The sequence below is a fragment of the Erythrolamprus reginae genome, chromosome 1, assembly GCF_031021105.1.
Source record: "Erythrolamprus reginae isolate rEryReg1 chromosome 1, rEryReg1.hap1, whole genome shotgun sequence".
Classification (NCBI taxonomy): domain Eukaryota; kingdom Metazoa; phylum Chordata; class Lepidosauria; order Squamata; family Dipsadidae; genus Erythrolamprus; species Erythrolamprus reginae.
In genome coordinates, this window is record NC_091950.1 from 40,889,372 (window position 1) to 40,908,890 (window position 19,519).

The following is a 19,519-nucleotide window of genomic DNA, read 5'->3' on the forward strand; positions in this document are numbered from 1 at the left end:
CTTTACATTTCCAGGTGGCTTTCTGACTAAGCACTAACCAGATCTGACCTTGTTTAATAGCAACCAAGACTAGAACAGAGAGAAAAGTTCAAGAATAATTTCCCTCCTTTTCTCTTTTAGGAAACTGCTTGGATCCAAGTGAAAGCATTGAAAAATTAAATTTGTCTGGTAACAGAATACGCTCATTTAAAGTAAGTGTTGTCTTCTCTTTAGCTTGATTGATATAATTTGTTTATTTATTAATCTATTTTGTTCAGATTTATAAAGCTACCTATCTCAATGCCTGGGCAACTCATAGCAAAAAGCACATAAAACAGAAATACAAATACAACACAAATACAATAATTTAAAAACAAATATATATATAAAACTGTATAAATGTCATATAATCCTACAAAAAATTCATAGCTGAGATAGATAATATCCATCAGTACCAATCAATACTTCCACTGCACAGCTGTGCTACCCTCTTGGATCCCCATGACTTGATAAAACCAGTCCCTGGCTCATACGACATAAAATATACCCTTCGTGCTGGACCTGATGGGACAGGTAGGTATGCTTGGGGAGCGATGGTCTCTTGAATCAAACAGTCCCATGTAATGCAGAGGTTTATAAGTCATCACCAGCTTCTTGACTTGTACTTGGAAACAAAATTGGCAAACAATTTCAATTCACAGAGGAGCAGGGCAATATGGAAAATATACCATTGAAATATTTCAATTTATTTTATTCCTAGGTTTCTGCAGGTTTTCTCTGAATGGGAAAGCCTAGAATAGTTCTGGATATTAGATATATTTGAAAATGGTGCTTTTTCATTTTTTTTCTTTTGCAAAGGAAATTACCAATTTGGCAAGATTACCTCACTTGACAGACCTGTGTTTGAATGACCCCCAATATGAAACTAACCCTGTTTGTCACCTTTCCAATTATGCAACACATGTGCTATATCACATTCCTTTGCTTCAAAGGCTTGACACTTATGATGTATCATCTATACAAATCAAAGAGCTGGCAGAGGTGAGTACAGATTTTAAGAACCAGACCAGAAAGAGGTTTGTTGTTGATAGTCGCAAAGCCATGTCCGACTCATTGTGACCCCAAGGACAACTTTCCTCTAGGCCTTCCTGTCCCCTACCATCCCCTGGAGTCCATTTAAGCTCATGCCGACTGCTTCAGTGACTCCATCCAGCCACCTCATTCTCTTTTGTCCCTTTCTTCTTTTGCCCTCAATCATTCCCAAGGGACTCACAGGAGTCTTTTTCAGCACCACAGTTCAAAGGCATCAAATTCTTTGGTGCTCAGACTTCCTTATTGCCCAACTTTCACAGTCATACCTTGCAACTGGGGAAACCATAAATATACAGCTCCCCCCAGAGGTTCGTACTTCCCCCCACCCTCCTTGCCTTCCATAAGAGTCCAAAGACTCATTTTTGTCGCCAGGCTTGGGGCCATTAGAGTCCAGCCCTCTGGCCGACGAGTGTAGATATGTCTGTTTCTGAAGGGGAATGAATGATTTTTTAAATGCTACCGTGTTTCCCCGATAGTAAGGCAGTGTCTTACTATCTTTTTACCCCCAAAAGCCCCACTGTGTCTTACTTTGGGGGTATGTCTTACATTGTCCCGGGCACCGGGGCCGGCTCGTCTTCGGGCGCGGGGAGCTGCCGGAAAGGAGGCGGGCGCCGACCTCGACGTTCGGCGGGTTGCGGGGAGCATCCCCTCGCCGCTCCCGGCAATGTTTCTCGGCAGGGGAGGCCAACTCCGCGGCGACACGGACGCTCGGCTGGCTGGCTAAAGGCAGGTCAAGGGGTGGATGGGCAGTCAAAAAGGGTGAGCGGGCGCCGCTGTGCCCTCCTCCGCCCGCCTCCTTTCCGGCAGTTCCCTGCGCGCCCCTCGCCTTCGCTCGCCGCGGCGCCACCGCCTCTTCCCCTGCCGAGGCTCAGCTGCAAGCGGCTCCGAGGCGAGCGGAAAGGAGGCGGGCGAAGGAGGGCGCAGCTCCGGCCGCTCGCCTCGGAGCCGAGCGGCCTCGCTGGCCGCTTGCAGCTGAGCCTCGGCAGGGGAAGAGGCGGTGGCGCCGCTGCGAGCGAAGGCGAGGGGCGCGCAGGGAGCTGCCGGAAAGGAGGCTGGTGAAGGAAGGCGCAGCTCCGGCCGCTCGCCTCGGAGCCGCTCGGCCTCGCTGGCCGCTTGCAGCTGAGCCTTGGCAGGGGAAGCGGCCAGCGAGGCCGATCGGCTCCGAGGCGAGCGGCCGGAGCTGCGCCCTCCTTCACCAGCCTCCTTTCCGGCAGCTCCCTGCGCGCCCCTTGCCTTCGCTCGCCGCGGCGCCACCGCCTCTTCCCCTGCCGAGGCTCAGCTGCAAGCGGCCAGCGAGGCCGCTCGGCTCCGAAGCGAGCGGAAAGGAGGCGGGCGAAGGAGGGCGCAGCTCCGGCCGCTCGCCTCGGAGCCGATCGGCCTCGCTGGCCGCTTGCAGCTGAGCCTCGGCAGGGGAAGAGGCGGTGGCGCCGCGGCGAGCGAAGGCGAGGGGCGCGCGGGGAGCTTGGAAGCAATGTCATCGCCCCCCCCCGCAATACCGTTTATACCGTGTTTCCCCGAAAGTAAGACATATGTCTTACTTTCGGGGTATGGCTTATATAAGCCGACCCCCCTGAAACCCCCCATATGTCTTACAATCGGGGGGGTCTTACTATCGGGGAAACACGGTATTAGGGTTTTAAATTTAATTAGTTAAATTGATTGGATTTAGATATTTGTAGTATATATTGTGGTTTTTTGATATGTTGTAAGCTGTCCCACGTCCTCAGAGAGGGCCGTCATATAAATCCAATAAACAAACAAACAAATAAATAAATAAACATTTTTATTGGTAGAGTAATGTCTCTGCTTTCTTAGTATAAGTTTCCCATAGCTTTCCTCCCCAGGAGCAAGCATCTTTGAATTTCTTGGCTTTACTCCCCATCTGTTAGCTAATTACATTAGTATTCCATCCTAGGAGTAAAGAAACCCTTTCCTCTTATATGATCATCCACATTATAACACTTACTTACACACACACACACACACACACACGTGCATGTGTGTGTAACATATTTTTGCTAACAATAAAAAGGAAGGGAGACTAGTATAGATATGTAGGTCATGGCATATTCGGGTCTTTTCTCATGTAAGGTTGATAGAATCCTGGCAACGTTTCAACGAGATCCCACTTGTCATCTTCAGGCTGTTCCTTTCGGCTTTGTGCTCGGGCGAACAAAGCGTGGTCTGAGCTGCCTTCCCTCTATAAATACTGGTGGGGGTGTGTGGAGTGCTGGTTCAGCTGCTGCAAGCGGGTTGGTTGGCTGTGTTCAAACATCCTGATTAGTTGGTGGGGTAACACCTTGAGTAATTGATGCAGTTGATGTATGCAGATTAGTTAATGTTTGCAGATTGGGGTGACATCCTGAGTAGTTGTTGCAGTCGATGCCTGCAGACTAGTCAGCTGTTTGTAATGTATGTACAAAACATTACAAGACATACATTACAAAAAAGCTTACTTGTGTCAACCTTGTTTCAAATTTGGGGACTACAATCCAAGAATGACATGATGATATTTTATAATTTTTAATTCATTAATGCATCCTTAAATGCAGCATTCAGTTCCTTTCTGAGTTTTTCTTTTATCTTTTGAAGACAACTGTGATGAAAAAAGTGATGTACTACAATATGCGAATCAAGAGTGTTCATAGGCAACTAAATGAGGCGCTTGAAAAGCTAAGAGAAAAAAAGAACAAACTACAGAAATTGCCAGAAGATCGTCTTAAACATTTCAACTGCTATGTGAAACATGTAAGAAAGGCAAATCCCGCCATCACCAAAGTAAATTCTGGCTGAATATTATTCTTTGTTTTCTACCATTGACGTTTCAAGGACCTCCCCACAATTTATTGTTATACCCTCAGTAATTCCAAGTAGGAATTACTTGCTTCCCCCTGGAGTAAGATGGCAACCATTCAGTAGTGATCTTTTCTTAAAAGCTTGGTAGAATGCAGGCTTTGCAACCCAGAATGTTCCAGGTTCAATCCCAGGCTGAAAATTAGGATGAGATGAGGACCATTCTGATCAGTGGTGGGTTGCTCCTGGTTCAGCCCAGTTCTGCAAACCAATAGCTCTGGGGGGCTTCACCCACTCATCTGGGACCCTTCTGCACTTTTGGAGAAGCATTGCTAAACTGTTAGCAATGGGATTTAGAACCTTCTACTGATTCTGACCGATCTGGCCTTTTGTATGGTTGTGAAGTCCTTATTTATTTTGTATTATGTTTTTATGCTATAGCCTTCCCAGAGTCAGAAGATCGGTGGCTATAGAAATAAAATAAATAAATACAAAAGAAATTATTTTATAGATTATCCAGTTTCATAACATGAGGTATTTCATTTTAAACAGTACTAGTAATAATCACAGGCCCTTGTGAAGAGCTTGATAGGTAACAAAAATGCCAAGTCCAGTCCAAACATCTGGCTGACTGAGTGACAAACAATCTAATAATAATTAATAACAAATGCTGCCCAGAGTCACCTCACAAGGGAGGGAGGCAGCATAAAAATGTCATAAATAACAAATAAAAGCATTTGAAATTTTGAACTTACTGTGTTGGATATTGAAATTACACAACCCAACGGAATAGAATTTGGAGTGTTTCTGAAACATACTTCCACTTTGCAATTGGTCAATAAATCAGTACATCTTAGTATATGTTTACTAAGTCTTTAAAACAAAGTTCAAATTTATCTTAGAAAACTATCCCAGAAAAAGTATCCATATGGAGCCCCAATACAGAGCAATACCACAATATAAAAGGGGAATGGAGATTAATTCTTCCTGTGTTTACTATTTGCTGAGTAGTCTCACTACTCTCGTTGCCTATTGCTCTTAAAAGTCCAATTTGTTCTTGTGGAAGCAAATACTTGGAAAGAGGCATTTTTACATGGAAAGTGTATCGGAAGGAAAATGTTCTCTCTTCCTCCCCCTCCCCCCCAACACCCCCCCCCCCACCCAGCATTCCAAATAGCATTTGAAATTAAGTCAGAGTCCGAGGCATGGCCTTCCTCTAAGTTCCAATTTATTAGCAGAGCCATGTTGGCCCATCTGGGAAAAACCCGAATCTGAAATCCTGTGGACTTCTCCACCCAATTTAAAGTTCATTTCCTTGTTCCCACACCCACAAGTTCATCACCTGGTCCAGTTTGGTTCTGCCAAGGTATCCGGTCCTCCCATCAACTTCTGGGCAGGTGGTGAACAAAGGATAAGCTTGAAATCTAGAAGGAATTTGTTCTGGCTACAACTCTGCAACCCTCAGGCAACAGCCCCTCCCAAATTCCAACTGCACTAATACTTTCTACATTCTAGCATGTGACAGGCCAAAGTCTCCAAATCAAATGAAATCTCTCTCTCTCTCTCTCCCCTTCCTCCCTCCCTTCCTCCCTCCCCCCCTTCTGCATCACAATCTACATGACCTTACATTACTATTTTTTTAAAAAAATTAAATGATGGATATTAGATATAGTTTTAGTGGAAATTGTATGTATTGCATAATTTTGCTCTAAATATTGTAGTACTGTATTTGTCTTCATTGTGCAATGATATTTTTTTCTTCATTGTGGAATAACAACTGAAATATTTTATTATTTATGCAGTAATGTGCAGCAAAACACACGTACTGGTTCTTGTCCTATTTTTACACATTATTTTATTTATACAATTTTGGGCTTTAGCTTTTCATTAAATGTTCCTATTCTTCATAAATTTAAGTCAGACTAATGCATTTGTTTTGCTTTCTGTCTTAAAATAGCTGGAACGTGAATTGATGGAACTTCAAGCAAGTGGCAAAATACAAGCTAGTAAAGTTTCTTCTAGCTGGGACTTTGAATATGAAAAATCAGACGGGGAAGTGGAGAGTCCAGATGAGACCCCAGAAGAATCCAGTCTGGAGCAACTATTTCTTCATAAATTAGATGCCCTCAAAAGAAGAATAAATTTCTGGAACAAGAAACTGCAGGAGTATGTACATCTTGTGAAAGGTGCAAGGGCTGCTGTTTGAACAGGTTTGGGACTTGAAGACACTGAATTCATTGCTTGAGATAAGATCCACTTTGGGTTTGGGGGTTGTATGCTGGGTATCGGTTACTTCACATGTGCCTGCCCTCTGGAAGAGGCAGGTAGGATGCTCTGCTCTGTTTATGTCATTGTGAAGGAATTTGTAGGAAGGAGAGAAGTACTCCGGAAATCCATAAAGTAGGGCTTGATGTGAAATCTCTGTCTCTGTGTAAATATAAAGTAGGATTTTAGGATTTGAAATGCTATGTCTCTATAAACTCAATATTGAATATCTAGAACCTAAATGAGAAAGTTTAATTGTTTAATAAAAGTATTTTTTTAAGTATTCAATATTTAGATTTTTTTTAGCGGAACAAAATTCGTTCAACTGTTAAAAAATTCTTCTAACTGGAAGGATAGCAGCGTGTTGGGGTGTTTTTTTTTTTACATGAATGATTTTCATGCTGATATTTTTACATGCATAGATGTCAGGGGTCCTCTGACAAAAAAAACAAACCCACTGCTTTTGCCTTTTTTGAAATAGTTTCCATTGGGACATTAAAGTACATGATGAAAGCAAAAATATTGTATTTGCTGAAAGGAAAGTGGATATTTCCCCGAGTATTCTCCTTTATAACGGGAAGACTATCTTCCATGAGCTGAAAAATGGAAGGTGATGAGTGAGGTTGGATTATTTCAGGGATGCATAAATAGCCTAAAATTCAGGATTACATTTCTTTCAGGTACCAGGATACATTAATTCTAGCTGGGAGTTACATTGAACTTTGACAAGTCCTGGATTTCTTTAACTAACACCATCCTTAATCTACATTAAAAAAGAGACTTTGTGCTTATTATTTTATTAAAGCAACTTTATACATGCAGTGGAGTGCAGCTATGCCTTTGGTTCTTGCAGAGCACTTGATAGAATTTGAATGCTGGATGCATTTCCATTGTATTTGTTTAAGATAAATAAGATAGATATTTGTGTTTTAGTGGGGGAAACTTGAAAAATCAGGAAAAAAAAACCCTTTCATTAGGACCTCCTTCATTAGGACCTTCCTTGGCTCTGAAGTCCTGCATATTCATAAAACTTGCTGTGTGCAGTTCTTCAGATCGTTGCTCTTTTTTGTACTTTGCCATTCAGTGTCAGCCAACTATGCTTTATCCTGTGTGTTATATTGCAGAATTGAAATTATTTATCAAGTGGAAGTTAAGAAGAAGAAGAAAACCAGCGATTTGGCAGTACAGTTTCTGCTTACTGAACTGGAATCTGTGGGAAACACACGATTTGAAGAGGGATCAACAAATGATGTTTGGTACATTGTTTTGCAGTGTTCTAAAAGTTTAATCTTCAGTCTTGCAGTGTTCTAATGCAGGAGTCTCAAACTCGATTTCATTGAAGGCCGCATCAGGGTTTCCTTAGTGAGCCGGGGTGAGTGTGACCAGGATAGGCATGGCCAGCTCGATGTCACTCATGTCAAGAGCACCTGTGGTGGTCCGAGTGGCCTGCCAGTGAAAATGGGCTCTCAAACTCCATTTTCAGCTGCCAGGGCCTCCTGCAACCCTCTGCCAGTGAAAACGGAGCTCAGGAGAGCCGCACACGGCCCTCCTGAGCTCCATTTTCACTGGCAAGAAGCACTGACAGCCAGTCCATTGCTGTTTCTAGGGTGACCCCATGGACCAGATCTAAGTACACACCACAGGCCGGATTTGGCCCCCAGGCCTTGAGTTTGATACCCCTGTTCTAATGGTTCCAAGTAGGAGGGGTTGAGACCACTGGCTGTGGAGCTTATCTGCATGCATTCATGATGTATGTAGATGCTATTGCCTGTCTAAAAACGGAAACTGACAGCAAGTCAGTCTCAGCAATAAGAAATGTAGTGCCCCAGTGGCTTGTAAAGTACATCTTCCCATGTTCCAGATAGAATCTTGGCAGTTGGGATCGCGTAACAACCTATAATTTAAGAAAACTGAATATTTTATATAGACAACAGAAGGGAGGAAAGTTACACAAGATAAAGGAAAACAAATGTGGTTAATTCCAATTAAGAGATACTCTTGGTCAATCAAATGACGTGTAAACAGCTGTAGGAGCCTGTGGGTGGTGTCAAAAATGGGATCAGTCTAGACTAGAGTCTCTACATAGCTATAAGCATACTAAGTCCAAACTCCTATGAATTCCCCTGACCCTTATCTAACTTTTAGCAGATGCTAACCATTAATTGAGAATATTCTTGTGCGTAGGCATAAGCAATAAATCTGGAATTTGGAAACTTCCAAATGGGAACTTCCTATGTAATCCTGGTCTACTACCGTAAATATCTCTTCGTAGCAAAAAGCAGGGTATAAACCTTCTGTTCCTTGAACACTGGATGCCACTCAGTCTAACTTGAAGTTCACCCTTATTTTGCCACCTAGATAGCATATACAGAGATTCAGATCTTATTACCATACTTACTTATAATATGTAGGAGAAGACTGATTTCTACAAGAGAAAGGAAAGCCCCGTTTATGAGAAAGCAGAAAATAATATGCAGCCTTGTACAATATGTATTGTACCAGGTTACCTCATTCAAAGGACGGCAATTTTTTCTCAGAAAACTGGAACAGAAAAGGTGTATATAGTAGAATATCTCTGTTTCAATCTCCAGCATCTTCCAATAAGCATGCTAAGATCATTTCTCAACTCTGAAGGTTAATAATGTTGGTCATTTAATCAGTATTAGATTAACTAATGATCTGATTTTCTGGAAGGCAGCTTTCATTGTTATGTTTTGTGTTACATTCAAAACAAAGGAATATAAATTTAGTGTAAGGTGGTGATAGTTTAATACTAGTTAGATGATAGTGATATTAGATACATTCAAAACAAACTAATATAAATTTAGTTTAAGGTGATGATAATTTGAAAGCAAATTAAATGTAAATTTCAGCTGCTTTCTCTTCCTACTGTTTTTTTAATCTGAAAATAACAGTAATTGTTTTCAAATTTGAGAGATTGTCTTAGATTTTATTGTAATGTAATGTAATTAATTAATTAAGGGAGAGGATTTTTTCATTTTGTCTAATCTAGTTGGGCAGGGTATCTTCCTATTGAGTAATTATAGTGATCCAAGCCCTCTTTCTTAACCACAGGTTTAATTCATGCTATGAATTGATCTTATCTCGATTTTGTGCCTGGGACTTCAAAGTATATGGTATCACTACACTGAAAGTAAAACGTGTCATTAGAGTGCACAACCGTATTTTGAGGCTGAATTTTGAGGAGAAATTTGAAAGCTTTTTGGATAAAGAAGAGTTAAATGAATCCATGTGAGTTGATTTAAAGAAAATTATTTTTTTAAAAAATATAATTAATTGGACTTTGTTTTTTGTCTGCTATTATTAAGTTTGTTGTCTGCATAATAAACTATCTATCTGAAAAATTAGCTCAGATTGCATTGGACTTATGGTGGAGCACTGACTTCCTCTCAGTGGTCCGAGCTCCGGACCGAAACCAATATGAAAATACCATACACTTGTAGGCTTAAGTGGCTTTATTCAGCTACACTCTGGCACATGTTGAGTTCTAGCAGCAGCAAAATAGCAGTCTGTAAAGATGCAAAATCAGCCCTGGGAGCTTCCGCCTCCCAGTACACTTTTATCAAGTCAACCCATGCCCTCTCCCCCCCCGGCTGGCCTTGCTCCATCATCAGTTTTGTATTAGCCTGTCTGGCAGGGCTCCAACCAGTTTGACCTGGAACAGCTGATTGTTGGGCTGGAACAGCTGGTTGTCACTTGGAGTTTCTGATCCCTGCCAGCAGTTTTCCTCATGTCGCCATGCCTCCCCACTTCGCAACTGAGCCCTGTCGCTGCCTTCATCACCGCTGTAGCCATCCTTACACCTCCCATCACTGGTGATCCGTTGCTACAGTACCGACATCCCTCTCCAGAAATGCCACCCCATTCCGCCTGGTCATGGCAAATCATCATGGTTTGATGAGATTGGAATAGAAGAGATTGGAAGGAGAAGAGCCTTCTCTGTGGCGGCCCCGGCCCTCTGGAACCAACTCCCCCCAGAGATTAGAACTGCCCCTACCCTCCTTGCCTTTCGTAAGCTACTCAAAACCCACCTCTGCCGCCAGGCATGGGGGAATTAAGACTTCTTCTCCCCCCCCTAGGCTGATACAACTGTATGTATGGTATGTTTGTACGTATGTTGGTTTTATACATTTAGGGGTTTTAAGTTAGTTTTTAGTATTGGATTTTTTACTGTATACATATTGTTCATGTATATTGTTCATGACTGTTGTTCGCCGCCCCGAGTTTTCGGAGAGGGGCGGCATATAAATCCAATAAATTGAATTGAATTGAATTGAATTGAAGACTGCCAAGGTCCCTTCCAATTCTGTTGTTCTGCTATTTCAATTATTTTACCACAGAAATAAAAAAAGAAAGGGCTCTTATTATGTCATTAGAAATTATGCTGCTATCAGAAACACTATTGTAATGTTCTTCATTGGCATATTGCTGCTCATCAGCCCAGTCCAATATACTTAATGAATCTGCTAAGTAAATTTGTTAAAATGAGCAGTAAAGAACACCCAATGCAACCAGTATATTTATAAAGCTTGAGGCACTTAATAGAAGTAACAGTTTATTATTTCATTAACTAGCATGAACTACAACCTAACTACTGCCTCATAGGTGCAGGTAGGAGTTACGGTTCATAAAAATATTAGGTGATAAGTTAGTTATTTTTATTTGGAAGACTATTAAAATTTTACTATGTAAGAAGATTTTTAGTATCGGGTTATTAAGGAATTTCTACATTAGCATTTATGCAGTTTATAAAAAGAAAATAAAAGCAATCTGTGAGAGAAATATTTAAAAGAAATATTAAAATATGCACTGTAGGATAAAACTAAAAAAGAAGTTTTTAAAATTAAAAATATTCAAAAGACATCCATATGTTGTCAGATGAGTTTCAAAGGCACCATTTTAAACCCGAAATGCACATTAAATAGCTGCTTTGCCTTCAAGCCTCTTGTCATATCATAGATGATGGGGAAATCTGGAGAACTGCTGGAAATGTCCTAACGAAAAAAATGCTTCATTTCTTATTTTGTATTTTGTGCATCTTTATGTGAGGGTGTTATTATGTAGGATTGTAAAAACAAAATATGAATCTTTGGATGGGAACAATTCTGAACAGAGAAATGTGAGAGAATGAACAGTGTTTCCTGGCTAAACATCCTTTAAATTGCTTCTCATAGAAAAGGAAGGCTAATTATATGTTTGTTTCATTTTGATATTGTTAAAAAGTGGGTAGAGATAAGAAGGAAGCCATATATACCCACACAGAAGTGAATGACAGTGATAGTTATTACTGGACAATCTTAAACCAAAATCTACAATAATTCTAATGACCTGTAGTTGTGTATCTAGCAACTAGGCATCTGTATGAGTACAGTAACAAAATTCTTCTGAAAATATACTAACAGAATTAAATATTTCAAACTTCTGCTGTTAATTTTCCTTTATGATTCAAAAATCTAGCAGATCCTTTCTCCCTCCTCCCACCTTTATTTGCAGCACAATTTAGAAATGCTGATACCTTTTTTTGCTTTGTCAAATTTACTATTGTCAATCCTTCTTAACCCATTCATTTCCAGTTTTCCAGCACTAAAACCACCTGTTTTTTGTTTTGCCACATTTTATGTAAGACAGGATAATAAATTAGGTGAATCTTGATCTTTTATAGCAGAGTAACTGTGAATCAAGAATTCAGTTGTTCTATCTCTTATTGTTCCAAAATTTATTTTTAAAATGTGTTTGTTGTTTCTCTTCCTGTCTCCCCTTTTCCTTTCAGAAACTTAAAGAAGATGTTGGAATACCTCTTCTATGTATCTCCCCCTGAAATACCCTTGAAGAAAAAGCAATTAATTCAAATTCTGGAAGAAGGTTTTCAGGAAGCAAAATCAGTAAGCAGAAGTTCCAAAATAGTAGGATATAACTTTCTTTCCCCTGCATTTATTATGTCTTCCTTTTAGGGAACATTTTATAAAAAAATATCTGAATAATGAAGTACATCATGAAACAGTACAGATATGGACTGGTTAAGGATGAATTGGTACTTCTTTTATTAAACAAAGACAAAATGCCTTTCTACAGGGAAAGAATAGAAACATTATTGAATAATAACATTGTTCCAAAATGCTTTCATAGCTTACTGTAGGCAGTGTTGTTTTATATTGGGTAACATTCCCATTATTTATGAAATGGCATGGTTTCAAGGAGGTTTCTGCCATTCCAAATATTCTTGAGGATTTTTACATTATTTTTGTTGTGTGCATTTTAAAAAGGCAGATTTTTGTAGTTTGAATAAATTATGTAATTCCTGTTTTTATATATTTCTTTATGATAGTTAAAGAAATGCATAAAAGTAATCAGGGGACCAAACTATCCTGTCTCCCTCCATATGCTACAGGTCACTTAATAATCATTCAACATTGCCCCCCAAAAGCTATTTATGACCTAATTTTTAAATTTTGATAGCTACACTGGTGTACACACTGACAATCGTATGACCACATTTCTTCATGATAGTAAAGTAGCTCACCTTTACAGCCTTTTGCAGTGATTTATAATTTCACCCCTCATTCTCTACCTTTTTAGCCAGTTTCCAGCAAAAAAAAAAACCCCGCTCATAGGATTTACTTAATGGTTACTTAACAACTACAATGTTTGTTTAAGAAGTGCTGCAAAAAGTAATAAAATTGGTAAATCTGGCTGGACTCAGCTGAAAGAATCAGCCTGGACTGGACTGCTTGAGCAAGGGGTTGGACTAGAAAACTTCCAAGATCCCTTTCCATTCTTATTTTTCTGCATCTTAGTGCCATAAAAGCTAGAAATCTCCTCCTTCAAAAAAGAGAGAAATAAAGGAAGTGAATTAGTTAGTCAATACTAAATCTTCTTCAGTTTTAATGTAGATGTGTTAGAAATGGAAAGTTCACAGTCTGTAATCTAACATTGTCAGTTTTGTCATCTATTCTTCTGTTGTGCTTGTTTATCTGTTCCATCTGCACATAACACTTGTTAATTTTAAAACTATTAATTATTTGGAAAGCTCTGTGTGAGGCAGTAACATTCAGGTGAGTGAGCTGTGGGGTGGGGTTTTGTTGTTGTTGTTATTTTAGGAAAATGGAGTCCTGCTCTCAAACAGTCTAAGTATCTGTGAACATCCAAGGATTGAAAACCTGCAAAAACAATCTCGAAATAAAGAAGATTTTGAGGAGTCAATCAAATCTGGTAACGTTAAAGATGTTGCTGTCTGGATTTAAACATAGTTTTAATAATGATTTATTTAAATTAAATAAATAAACGCACCCAAGACTCATTATAGATTCAGTTAAAATTAGTACAAGTGGTATGCAGATTTTAATACTGCTGGAGTACTCAGTGGGACATTGTTTACACTGCCTGAAGTTGTACAAAATAAAGATGGGGTATGAATCTAATAATAAATGAATCATATAAGAAAAGTTCCATTGATCGTACCACAGATGTCTGCATATCTGCATGTGCCCAAGTCTCATCATCACTCTGCGGCCTGCACTGGCTGACGATTAGCTTCCGGACACAATTCAAAGTGTTGGTAATGACCTATAAAAGAATACCTACGGGACCGCCTTCTGCCGCACGAAACCCAGTGGCCGATTAGGTCCCACAGAGTTGGCCTTCTCTGGGTCCCGTCAACTAAACGGGACCCAGGGGAAGAGCCTTCTCTATAGCGGCCCTGGCCCTCTGGAATCAACTCCCTTCGGACATTCAAACTGCCCCCACTCTCCTCGCCTTACGCAAGACTCTGAAGACTTACCTATGTCGCCAGGCATGGGGAATTGATGCATTCCCTCGTTGACTAGTAAGATTTATGTGTGGTATGATTGAATAGTATGGACTGTTTTTAAATAATAGTGGGTTTTAGCTTCAGTTTTTAATTATTGGATTTGTACTAAATTGTTTATTGCTGTTGTGAGCTGCCCCAAGTCTTCGGAGAGGGGCGGCATACAAATCTAATAAATATTAATAATAATAATAATAATAATAATTATTATTATTATTATTATTATTATTATTATTATTATGTATTAATTATTATATCACACAGTGGCAATCTAGATGCATTTGAGAAGTTACAGAACTGATGGGTAATACTCTTTTTCTTTTTCAAGGGTAGCCCACGTAGAGCGCATTGCAATAATCAAGGTGCCATGGTCATCAGAAAACTGGACCAGTTATTGAGCATCTGGATCACCTGACCGCAGTGACCCTTCAATGACTAGAAATTTGACCAATAGTCATGGTTACCACATGTTCAGTGGCATTGCTAGTTCAAATGATTGCTGAATGAGTAGTGTATTAACCAAGGATCTCCAGTATAGCAGCCATTGATCCTCTAAACAGTTCAGTCAGGTTCTAGTGCTGTCCAGATTGGTTGCCATTAATATGACTGCTGGAGGGAATCCCACAGTTTAACTATGTACAACTAGTCTTTTTCTGTGAATCCTGAATCTCCCTGTGTTTAGTTAAGTGAATGACCTCAAATTCTAATGCAGGGAAACGGGATTTAGTTAGGTGAGTACAGATTTATGGCTTCCTAGCTTCCAACTGACTCTGTTTTTTTTAAAGTCTATATTAAATTTGTGTCCAAGTTAGAAATGTCAGTTGCGGTGCTGGTTGTAGAAACACTGGATACTGTGTTGAATAGATTACCATTTCACATATCAATAATGCTAAAATATATGTTAACATTTTGACTGAAATAGGAAGCAGGAAGCTTTTTAAATACTTTTTTTTTAATCACATGGTTTGATATGTTCCATTTCATTTGTTTGGAAGTTTCCATTAGAATTCCAAGAGATTGAGTTTATAAAAAAAGAGCTTTTTTTTCCATCTCTCAGCTAAACTTATAATTGCCAAAGTCTTTCTCGGGCATAATGCCGAAGCCTCTGATGCAGATCCAGTCACCCCAGCCAACTATCATGGGATCGATAGTGTTTACAAGCCTCGCAGATCATCTCAAAACAGCCCACATACATCCACCAACGGGACTGTGGAACCAGACAAAGCCAAATGTGAGTTAGTGGCTCCAGCTGAAGTTCCAGCTTCTTCAAGATGTTTCGGTATTGAAAATTAATAATAAGCAGTAATAACATTGATTTATATGCAGTGGTGGGCTGCTGCTGGAAAGGCTAACTGTGCGCAACTCCACAGCTCTGGAGGGCGAGTGTGGGATTGAGTGCAATTTTGCACAATTTTGTGCAGGTAGCAACATCTCGCACAGGGACGTGGGTGCGGGTGCGTTTCACTGAGGTTTTTTGCTTCGCCGCATGTCCATCCCTGTGCAAGATTTTGCTACCTGCACAGGTGGAGCTGTGCACAATTAGCCGTTCCGGCAGTAGCCCACCAATGTTTATATATGCAAGTGTATAAAAATGTAGAAATTGTTCTTTAAGACAGAGGTCCCCAACCGCCGGTCCGCGGACCGGGCCCGGGCCGTTGGGCTTTTACAGCCGGTCCGCGGCGCCGCTGCCCTCCCGGCAGAGGACATTATGCAGGACAGGGTGGGGCGTCGGGCAGGGAGAATCAGGAGGCTCCTTTGGCGGCTGGGGGCTGCCTGGCTTTGTGATTTTGGCTGGGGGGGAGTTAGGAAGGTCCTACTTCTCCCCCCCCAGCCAAAAACTCAAAGCCTATCTGCTGGATACGGGCGATGAGCGGGACGAGCGGCGCCGAAGCCGGTGGCTGTGGCAGCTGCTGCAAGAGGCTTCCGGGCCGCTCTGTCCCACTCATCGCCCGTATCCAGCAGATAGGCTTTGAATTTTTGGCTGGGGGGGGGAGAAGTAGGACCTTCCTAACTCCCCCCCCAGCCAAAATCACAAAGCCAGGCAGCCCCCAGCCGCCAAAGGAGCCTCCTGATTCTCCCCGCCCTGTGGAGAAGTGTGGAGGGCTGCGTCACTAAGCTCCACCCCTCCATAACCCCACCCCCATTTGACCAAAGCCCCCCCCACCGGGCCGTGGAAAACTGGTCTAGCTTAAAGCCGGTCCCTGGTGCAAAAAAGGTTGGGGACCTCTGCTTTAAGAGATAAACTTCTCTTCCTCCCTAAGAAAGCACAGCTTGAATGTGAATAACCACCAGGTGGCAATCTAATCAAACATATGCATACTAAATTCAAACAGACCCCAAAAGGCATTTACAACATATTTTTAACCCAGTCTTCAGTTTCCTGCAATTTGTTCAGTCACTTAGTCAGGATAAACAGTCCTAAGAATGGCCTACTCTTAGCTGCATTTAAAAAAATAGATGGTAACAGACTATAATATGGAAATAGTTCACAAATATTGGTTCTATCATGGCAAAACAATTTCAAATGGATATTGAGTGAGTATCAAGACCACCTTGGGAATCCTAGATACTGAAACTTTAGAAGCATTTTTGTATGGTGAGCTTTAAAATTTTGAAACAATTTCTGAAGCTCGGAATGCATCCCGATGAACTCTGTTTCTTAATTTTCTTAAGTCTTTTCTAAATTTTATCTGTAAATCATGAATTACTATGTCTGTATGTACAGTATGTATGTATTTATTTATGTATGTGTGTATGTATAATATACATATATATAAATTATATATAAATATGTATAAATTAAAAACACACATATATATAATTTTACAAAATTATAAACACACACAAACAGGTAATATACAGTATAGACGTTGTTGTGGACAAAATGGGAAGAAAAAAGAGCCTGATATGTTCTCTTCCTTGAGCTATGTATAAAGTAATAAAGGCTGGATATAAAAATGAAATAAATAAATTACACCTCCTAGCCAGCAGTTTTCATCTAGAGGTTCTTTGAATTTTATTAAAAATATCCCCATTAGCCTCTTCTAAGTTGCATTGTCTGTATAAAAGTAAAAAAAAACAAGAAAACCATATTGTGTCCTTTTCTTTAGCTTCCGATTCATATTCTTCTGTGGAATGCAAGAATTGTGACTGTAGCCTTCGACAGTGTGAATGGTTTGTGTTTGATCATGAGCTTGTTTTGCCAGAGTACATCGTTGAATTTGAGTACATCACACAGGTATGGAATATTTTATTACCTATCAGTTCACTAATTATGATTTCATTTATAAAATTAATTAGATTAAGTATGAATATGCATTCATATCTAATCAAATGAAAATAGAGCATTTTTTCCAGAGACCCTTATCTTAATACTGGAGATCTCTTTAATAAAAATATATTTTTCAGGGTACAGGCAGATAATGGATTATTCAGAAAAATGAAGAAGATAATATCAGTAACATGAATAGTTATCTTTTGTGATCAGTATAGATAGGTTTTGTATTGCAGTCTTGTTATTTAAAAATTTAAACTTTGAGAAAGAAACCAAATTAAGGAAACTATATATCAAATGATATGATTCTCTTTCCAGCAATCTCTAATAGCCTCCAACCTAGTTGCTTGATTTCTTCTTTTAATTCATCTCTTATGTTCCCAGTCCAAACAAATTATCTAATATCAACAGAGAATTTGTTTGCTAATATATGGGTACTATGATATAGAAGGTGGCCTGAGTCCCTTTTATGAGAAAATAACAAAAATAAAGAGAAACAAGAACTTTAAAAACCAAGAGTACAAGATTATTGTTGTTGTTGTTGTATTATTATTATTATTATTATTATTATTATTATTATTATTATTATTAATTAGATTTGTATGCCGCCCCTCTCCGAAGACTCGGAGCGGCTCACAACAACAGAACAATACAAATCCAATGATTAAAACAATTTAAAACCCTTAATGTAAAAACAATCACACATCTCATGCAAACCATACATAAAGCAGAAACGGCCTAGGGGAATCAATTTCCCCATGCCTGACAACAGAGGTGGGTTTTAAGAAGTTTGCGAAAGGCAAGGAGGGTGAGGGCAGTCCTAATCTAAGATTGTTGGACTAGATGCTCCCTTGGTTTAACCCAGCAAGGCTTTTATCATATATATTTTTCTGGAATACACATAGATTATGGATTATCAACTGTTAAAATTTGCAATTAGTTTTGTTAGTAGCCTCTTGGCAGAAATGAATAAGAAAAGAATAAATATATAAAAATAAGAATAAAAAGAATAAGAATGTTGATAATAAATTAAATTAAAAATGCTTATTTGAGTAGGTTCAAGTATTGTTCCATGTTAGCATGTTTCATAAAATCAAAGACAGTTTTATAAATATAAATATAAAGAATATAAAGAAATTACTTTTAATTTTCTTTAACAAGTTATAAATATTAATATAAAGTAATTCCTTACTCTTACTTTTTTCTAATCATCAAACCCATTCATAATTTCACTTTTTTTTCCTATTTCATGCAAAAAGTCAATAAGAGTTTTTCAACCAGAATTAAACTTAGACATCTCTTAATTAAAGCTGACAATTTGGCCATTTCAGCAAATTCCATCCTCTTCAGCAGCCATTCCTCCATTATTGGTAAAGTCAAATCTTTCTCAGTGTGCAGATAATAGTCTAAAGTGATATAAAAAAACAAAGATCTATTTTTCCAACTGTTTATCAATCAGTCTCACCCAGAATAAATCTGGCTTCAATTGCATATTAATCTTTAAAATCTTCAGCATTATTATATGTAATGGTGTCCAAAATTTTCACGTTGTCCAAACATGTTAAAAAAATATTTTCTGATCTTTTATCCAGAGCAAAGTGGAGTCTTTATTCTCCTTACCCAGCAATGTGATTGGGGAGGATGGAAGACGAAATCCAGCAGGCTTTGTATTTTCTCGGGATCTCCAACATGATGATGAAGTGTTAAGCATGGAGCCAATAATTAAGCCCAAACCCAAAATTATTTGCTTGGATGAAAAAACAGTGATGGCAATCTCAAAGGCCAACATTTATAGCCAGATTGTTGTGAGTAGCTTTTTTCATCTGCCTTGTTACAGAATGAAAATTAGATTCTGCCTTTCCTTACCTCTGAGTTGAAGTTTATCCAGTACCTTGAATTGGAAAAAAAGCATACAATATTGACATTAAATTTACTTCCTTTGTTGCTACCAGTTATCTTGGTTGTATTGCTTCTGTTTCCAGTAATTACCAATCACCTGATTTCCCTCCAAGGTAGTAGATGGGAAAGGCCAATGCTTATGCACTTGGGGATGTCTTTAAAAGGAATATGGAGAAAATGCTACTGTAACACTGGAATAAATAAAGACAAATTAAGTCTGTCACATTGATGGACTGGGGATAAAATAAAGTACATATGGAGATTTCACAAAATAAATATGTTCTGATCATGTTTAGATAAAAGGGAGAAAAGGTTTCACAAGAAAACAATCTAAAAGAATAATCTAATTTCTCACAATACTGCCTGCCTATGTTAAGCCCAAATGTTCTGAC

At 39.3% G+C, this 19,519-nt stretch overlaps 1 protein-coding gene across 14 annotated transcripts in view; it reads left to right on the forward strand.

The window, feature by feature from the left end:
• Positions 1 to 19,519, forward strand: part of LRRC9 (leucine rich repeat containing 9) — a 71,067-nt gene that overhangs the window by 12,333 nt on the left and 39,215 nt on the right. For 13 of the 14 annotated variants that reach the window (XR_011558997.1, XR_011558998.1, XR_011559001.1 and 10 more), the window contains 11 exons: positions 121 to 191; positions 838 to 1,020; positions 3,664 to 3,849; positions 5,822 to 6,030; positions 7,254 to 7,385; positions 9,205 to 9,381; positions 11,921 to 12,032; positions 13,248 to 13,359; positions 15,012 to 15,185; positions 17,065 to 17,192; positions 18,821 to 19,033. Coding sequence is in view for 10 of the 14 variants with exons in the window: in XM_070750385.1 (XP_070606486.1) it covers positions 121 to 191; positions 838 to 1,020; positions 3,664 to 3,849; positions 5,822 to 6,030; positions 7,254 to 7,385; positions 9,205 to 9,381; positions 11,921 to 12,032; positions 13,248 to 13,359; positions 15,012 to 15,185; positions 17,065 to 17,192; positions 18,821 to 19,033 (1,697 nt within the window). In the remaining 4 variants the exon portion in view is untranslated. The remainder of the gene's footprint in view (positions 1 to 120; positions 192 to 837; positions 1,021 to 3,663; positions 3,850 to 5,821; positions 6,031 to 7,253; positions 7,386 to 9,204; positions 9,382 to 11,920; positions 12,033 to 13,247; positions 13,360 to 15,011; positions 15,186 to 17,064; positions 17,193 to 18,820; positions 19,034 to 19,519) is intronic. The other variant, XM_070750393.1, reaches the window with a different exon arrangement.